The sequence below is a fragment of the Canis lupus genome, chromosome 6 (genome assembly GCF_011100685.1).
Source record: "Canis lupus familiaris isolate Mischka breed German Shepherd chromosome 6, alternate assembly UU_Cfam_GSD_1.0, whole genome shotgun sequence".
Lineage (NCBI taxonomy): Eukaryota > Metazoa > Chordata > Mammalia > Carnivora > Canidae > Canis > Canis lupus.
Window position 1 is genome coordinate 37,895,132 of NC_049227.1, and position 6,795 is coordinate 37,901,926.

Here is a 6,795-nt window from a genome sequence, read left to right on the forward strand (position 1 = left end):
TGAATTTTTCTGTAACGAGTCCCCTCGTGTGCTTTTGAAGTGCTTGTTCACCCTGCGCCGACAGTGGCCGCGTCAGGCCCATGGCAGGGTAGCAGGCAGGAGTCTGCCTCAGCGCCATGGTTTAGTCTGTCGTGGCGGACTTGTGAGTTGTTCCCGTTTGGGGGCTGCTGGGAACAGCTGCTCAGAACACTTGTCCCATCTGGTTCCCGCAGGTGTTTCCTTGAGGTTCACCTGCCCAGGTGCCCTCTGTGGGGGGAGACATGTGCTTTTTTAAGGTCTGTGCAAGGAATATTTTTAAAGATTTTTACTTGAGAGTGAGCACAAGCAGAGGGGAGGGGCCGAGGGAGGGGAGAACAGACTCCCCACTGAGCAGCCCCCCCCCCCCCCGCCACCCCCAATGACCTGCACACAGGCAGACGCTTCACCCAGGGTCCCCCAGGTGCCCCTGTGGAAGTCTTCATCACCGCATTCGTGAAGTATTCTAACATTTCTTTCTAAAAGCTTTAAAAAGTCTGGCTTTTCCGGCTGGTTTTAGTCTGTCCCTAATGGGCGTGGGGTAGGGGAGCAGTCACTCTTGTCCCATCCTTGCTGATCCGCCACGATGTCTCCATCCCCGAGCAGGTGGCCCTGCACGCGGAGCTCTGTCTTCCCCACAAGGCTGTGTTCAGTGAGTTACCCTGCAGTTCCCTTCAAGGGGTCTTCCCTCCTTGTGGGTCTGCACCGGCACAAGGTCGCCTGACGGGTTCCCACCACACACCTGTGCACGCACGCTGTTGGGCTTTTGATGGAGATTATACTGGTTCCCACGTCAATTTTGTTTTCTTTTTTTTAAAGATTTTATCCATTTATTCATGAGAGACACAGGCAGAGGGACAAGCAGGCTCCATGCAGGGAACCCAATATGTGGGACTCCATCCCAGGTCTCCAGGATCATGCCCTGAGCTGAAGATGGCGCTAAACTGCTGAGCCACCGGGCTGCCCTTTATCATTTTTGAATAATTTATTCATGAGACACAGAGACACAGGTAGAGCGAGAAGCAGGCTCCCTACGGGGAGCCTGAAGCAGGACTCGATCCCAGAACCCTGGGATCATGCCCTGAGCCAAAGGCAGACCCTCAACCACTGAGTCACCTGGGCGTCCTGTCACCTTTTTTTTTTTTTTTTTTTTTTTAAGGTTTGGTAGAGTGAGAGTGAGCAGCAGACTCTCTGCTGAGCAGAGGCCATTTTGAATGAATTGGCTTTTAAGATTTTATTTATTCACGAGAGAGAGGGAGGCAAAGACACAGGCAGAGAGAGAAGCAGGCTCCATGCGGGGAGCCCGATGTGGGACTCGATCCCTGGATCCGGGGTCATGCAGGCGCTAAACCCCTGAGCTGGATGAATTGGCATTTTTATGTCAATTCTTTCATCCATGAACATGCCAGATCTGTCCATTTGTTTAGGTCTTGTATAATCTTTTTGGTGGCTGTAGAGTTCTTGTACATTTATTGTTTGATGTACCTTATATATTGGATATTTTGAAATGTCATTTTCTAACTTGCTGTTGTATGTGAAGACTGTTCATTGAGGGAGATTTTGTACATAGTAGTGATCTTTTTAGGATTTATTTTAGCATCTTAAGACCCTGCACTGAGCTCGGAACGTGATATGGGGCCCGATCCCAGGACCTCGAGACCGTAACCTGAGCCAAAACCAAGTGTCAGATGCTTAACCCACTGCACCACCCAGGTGCCTTTACCATAATTTTTAAATCAAACTATGTCAGGTTACCCAAAACGTTAGAAGATAGCAAAAACAAATTCCTAGACTTGTCCCCTACCACAGTTACCACAGTCCATTTTGTGGGTTTTCTTCTGGACCTTGGTCTTACATTGTTCTATGCTTTTTTTTTGCCCCAGGAAACATTTTTCTCATGTTGGTTCATAAGCATAACTTTTGTTTAGACCACTGACTGGGGGATCCCTGGGTGGCGCAGTGGTTTAGCGCCTGCCTTTGGCCCAGGGCGCGATCCTGGAGACCCGGGATCGAGTCCCACGTCAAGCTCCCGGTGCATGGAGCCTGCTTCTCCCTCTGCCTATGTCTCTGCCTTTCTCTCTGTGTGTGACTATCATAAATAAATAAAAATTAAAAAAAAAAAGACCGCTGACTGGGATGAGGTTCTTCCCCCCGCCCCCGTGAGTCAAATGACTAGACGTGAAGGCAGCAGGTGAGACTGGACTTGGGCCGGCACCACTCAGGTGGCCGGGGCGGGGAGGGAGGGGGTGTTCTGTGAGGTAGTGGCGTGGCCTGCTCGTTCTTGTTGCCAAAGACTATTTCTAAATTTTAGTTGCTTGTAAAATTGGTTCTGTGTTCTGGCTCGGAATTCTCTGGGACATAAACTGTGTGGCCCGCGTCAGGTCTGTCCTCCCAGAGCTGGCGTGCGCACGTGTGCGAGCAGACTCCGGCGGCCTGCCGAGGAGTGTACCTGTGTGAGGGAGGGAGTTGCATGTCCCAGAGCAACGTCCCTGCCCAGGTTGACAGACTCCCGCTGTCCTGTGTGGCAGCTGACAACGCACCTCTCCAACGCCCGCGGTTTGACCTAGCTTCTCCATTACGGCCATTCCCCTTAAAACATCGTGATTTTGATGTAAGTTTCCTACAAACAAGGTCGGACGGCATATCTGTGGTGTTTCTCCTGTGGGGGAGGCAGACGGCGCAATGTTCTCCCGCTCTCCCTTCGACCTCTTTGTATCTTACTTCAAAAGTCCTGTGAAGTTAAGAAACGTTTCCTCCGTGTCCTCTGTTGCTCCTGTGGTGAGGAATCCCAGAGACTGGCCAGGCCCCTCCTCGCGTGGCCTCTGCTGCACCGAGGTGTTGGCTTTTCAGTTTTTAGGGCCAGTGGCCCAATTACTGGAGCTTTAAAATCTGCTCCGACACCGGGAGAGCTCTTCCAGCTGTTCTTCTGTGATTATAACTTACTTAAAGATTTTATTTACTCACAAGGGACACAAGCAGGCTCTCCGTGGGAGCCCGATGCGGGACTTGATCCGGGCCCCGGGATCACACCTGAGCCCAAGGTGCCCCTTCCTCGGTAGGGTGCGTGTTAACTCTGGTACTTACCTCTTAATCATCCTGGTTTTCTCCGTGTAGCATCTGAACTTGACATGTGCCTTGTCTCCCTACGCTGGACAGTCCGGGTGACCCTGACCCCGCAGAGAAGTCCTGAGAACATAGAGGCCTGGCACGGGGTTAACTTCTGGTGTTTTCTGTGCTGCAGACACATACTGATCAAGAAGCTCAGTGCACTGCGGGACAGCGAGCCTGAACTAGCCCAGCTTCTGGCTGATCAGGTGAGTGTCCTGCAGCGCCTGCTAAGCTGCCTTTTCTCCAAAAGGTCTCGAGAGAGGGTAGAAGCGGGGAGCAGGGGGCCCAGCGCAGGCCTCGACCCCAGGGACCCCAGGGACCCCAGGACCCTGACCTGACGCTTCACGACTGAGGCCCCCTCAAACCCTGTTGGGAAGGGAACCACGCCCCCTCTTCTCCCCGCTGGGCCTTGTCCTCCGCTGATGAGGTGAGCCCTGCCTTTCAGATCTACGCGAACGCCATGATCGCCGCGGGGCTGGTCGACGACCCCCGCCCCATGGTGGGCCACCTCAACCACCTGCTCGCCAAGGCCCTGGAGCGCTACTGAGGGGCAGCGGCCCGAAGGCCCCAGGTCTCCCTGCGGAGGTGACCGGAGAGGCAGCCTGAGATGCACCAGGGCGAGAAAGGAGGACTCCATGCCACCAGTGACAACTCCCCCTTTGAGCTTTATTTACTTAAATTAAAGGCATTTGTCAATCTCCATGTTAAACTTTTGTCTGGCCCGAGAAGGTACGGAGGGCGTGCCCTTGCCACACCCCCACCCCGTGTTCACACTGGAAGTGGAGGTGACCAGTCTCCATCCCTCCTTCCACAAACTCGAGTTGAGTTGAGTTGCTGAGTTGAGTTGTGGTGACATTTCAGGGGACCACGGGGAGAGGGTGCTCAGGAAAACCTCATCCACAATGCTTGACTGTGCAGACAGGGAGGCTCTAGGGGGCGCCAGCCCCATTCCCCTCAGGCCCTCTTGAGCGTCACCTCCACGGGGTAGTGGTCACTGATGGCCTGGGCCTGTGGGAGGGAGGACAGGGACACACCCACACAGTACTTGCTGACTGTCCCCCGCCCGTGCCCCGAGAGGGAGGGACACCCACCAGCTGGCTGCTGAGGCCGTAGGCCACCTGGAAGTTGAAGGGGGCGGCTGATTCAGGCACAACGGCGTGCTGCAGCTGACTTCCTGCCACCACGATCCTGCCATATGAGAAGATCCCATCGGCCCCAGGGTCACCAACACAGCTCTGGGGCTGAAGGTCACCCTGAGCAGCCGCCTCTCTGGCTCTGCCGTGCCATGGAGCCCATTGGGGCCTGGTGGGCCGGGGACAGACTCAGGTTTTGGGAAGCTGGACACCGAGTGGAGGCTGCTCCCGGAGGCCACCTCCTACCTGTCATAGGCACAGTGCGTGGATGTGGACGTGGTGTCCGCGGTGTCGGGAATCAGCCACTGGAAGGCCGGGTTTGTGCGCAGGCGGATAGAGGACCACTGGGAGGCAGCCACGTAGCTGCAGCCGGCGTTGAAGTCGCCCATGAGCACGATGTCCTGCCAGGACACAGTGGCCGGTTGGTCTGGGCCCGCAGCACGTGCCTCCGGGGCCCCGGGGCGCAAACTCACCTCCAGGTCCCACTTGTGCTGGACATCCAGGTAGACGTCATAGAGCGCGTCTATCTCCGCCACCGCGTCCAGCGGGGCTGCATGCAGGGGCACGACAGCGAACTCCTTGACCTCTGTGGAGACGGTGCTGCTGAGCCCCAGGATCGGGGACATGAGGCAGTCCCGAGGGGCATTTTCCTGAGTGACTTCAGTGGGAGACCAGAGCACAGGGGGTGGGGGTGGGTCGGGGGGACCAGGGCTTTCCAAGGGCCCCGGGAAGGGCTGCGCACCCGTGAGCGGGGAGTGGAACCTGACGATGGCAGGCTCGCGGCTGAAGGTGTCATTCCCGCAGGGCTCGCAGCCGTCGTCGTACTGGTAGCTGTCCAGCACGGACACGCGGTCAGGTCTGCGGGAGGCCAGGGGGTCAGCCCGGGGCCCATGGGGGGCCCATGTGCTCCGGCCTCGGGTTCCTCCCCACCCACCGCACGGACCCTCAGGGCGCGTCTCCCGGCACCGGGCCCTTACCTAAACAGAAAGAGGTAGCGTTCCTTGTAGCTGCTGCGGCCCAGCGGCTCACTGACCACATAATGGTAGGCATTGGGGTCGTCCCTGGGTCAAGAAGACAAAAGTCCCTGTCAGGGACCCACAGGAGCCTCCCATCTACATCAGGCGGTGCACTGTGCCCTGGGCCTCCCTCCCCACGACCCCCGCTGTCACGCACTGATTGAGTGTGTCCAGCAGCTTCCCTACAGCTGTCAGGTGGCTGTCTCTGACCTCCTGGACTACAGCAACGTCGTAGCGACTCAGGATCTGCGGACAGGGCCACAGTGGTGCTGAGCTGGGTGGGCACCGGGGGTGGTGGCCCTGCTTGCTGCTGGTCCCCACAGCGCCTGAGCTGCTGCCGTTCCCTGGGGCACCTTCACCTCGTCTGGCCCGAAGCTCTTCTCTGGGGCTACTGCCAGCCACGGACGGCATGCCAGGGACAGCGGCACCCCCGTCGGTGGCTGCTGCCCCCTCTCTTCCCAGCACCTGTTTGAGCCATCGCCACAGCCACCTCTGGGGTTCCCCGGGGACAGGCTGGCCTGGACTTGCCTGCACGATGTACTTGGAGAGAGTGGCATTGGACATCTTGGTCTCCCCAAAGGTCCGGATGTTGAAGGCCGCCATTCTCAGGGCCAGGGCCCCCTGCAGGAGGCCGGCCAGGGCGAGCAGTGCCCCCATCAGCCTGGCGCCCCTCATCCTAGAACAGGAGGGACACTCACAGGTGAGGCTGGGACTAGGAGCCGGTGTTCCCGCACCGTCTAACAGGTGCGGCTGCTGGAGCCCACAGCTGAGCAGGCCCGACGAGCCTCCGAGCTCCACCCCACCCCACACCCGTGGCCAGAGAGCCCAGGGAGCCACGGAGCCGAGTCGCAGACCCTGGGGTCTCCTGACTCCTGCACCCTCCGGAGGACACCCCTGGGGCTGGGACACCGACTCACCACCCTCCCCTGAGGGGCTCCAGGCCCGGAAGGTGGCAGTGACCTTCCCGGAGCCACATGTCGCCCTGCCTTCGGGCCACAAGATGCTCACCTGAAGGTCAGCTTCTCCGAGGACAGGGATTGGGATGAGAATTGGGAACTGCTATCCTCTGATCAGTAACAACACTAGCCTTTTGCTGCTTTGAGAAAAAATAATCCACAAAGGGAAGGGAGTTAACGTAGTGAGAGACCCACGCAGAGCGTGAGAGACCCACGCAGAGCGGCAGCTGAGTCCCAGCACAGGGAACATTCACTTTCCCCTGGAGTTTTAAAGGTTTAGGCAGCCGTGACCTTTCCCAGGGCATCACCTGGGGGGACAGAGAACAATGGTGCTGCCTGTGTGGCTTTCCCACGGGCGTGGAAGGCTGGCCACCCGTATTTCAACAGGTTTAAAAAAGATCACCTGATAATATTTGCATTTGGTTTTAAAAAGTCTAATGAAAGGGCCAAGGGTGCCCATGTCCTTCACACGTGCTGCTCTCCCAGGGATGGGGGGGTGCTGGCGCTCAGGCTAGAGGTGACCTTGGAGCCGGGTCAGAGCCAGCCAAGCCCTGGGTGGCCCCACCA

The 6,795-nt window shown here is 57.6% G+C and overlaps 2 protein-coding genes across 2 annotated transcripts in view; one reads left to right on the top strand and one right to left on the bottom strand.

The window, feature by feature from the left end:
• The window catches only part of TRAP1 (TNF receptor associated protein 1), a 51,841-nt gene extending 48,009 nt beyond the window's left edge, over positions 1 to 3,832 (top strand). Inside the window, exons 17-18 of the mRNA XM_038540571.1 lie at positions 3,257 to 3,329; positions 3,569 to 3,832. Coding sequence (XP_038396499.1) covers positions 3,257 to 3,329; positions 3,569 to 3,670 — 175 coding nt within the window. The 3' untranslated portion in view covers positions 3,671 to 3,832. The remainder of the gene's footprint in view (positions 1 to 3,256; positions 3,330 to 3,568) is intronic.
• On the bottom strand, positions 3,769 to 6,471 carry DNASE1 (deoxyribonuclease 1). Its single transcript, NM_001002946.1, is given in 9 exon segments — positions 3,769 to 4,131; positions 4,215 to 4,311; positions 4,503 to 4,657; positions 4,730 to 4,842; positions 4,999 to 5,114; positions 5,234 to 5,317; positions 5,430 to 5,518; positions 5,801 to 5,948; positions 6,281 to 6,471. Coding segments are annotated over 8 exon segments (855 nt in total). The 5' UTR covers position 5,948; positions 6,281 to 6,471; the 3' UTR covers positions 3,769 to 4,077.
• Positions 6,472 to 6,795: the final 324 nt, after the last annotated feature.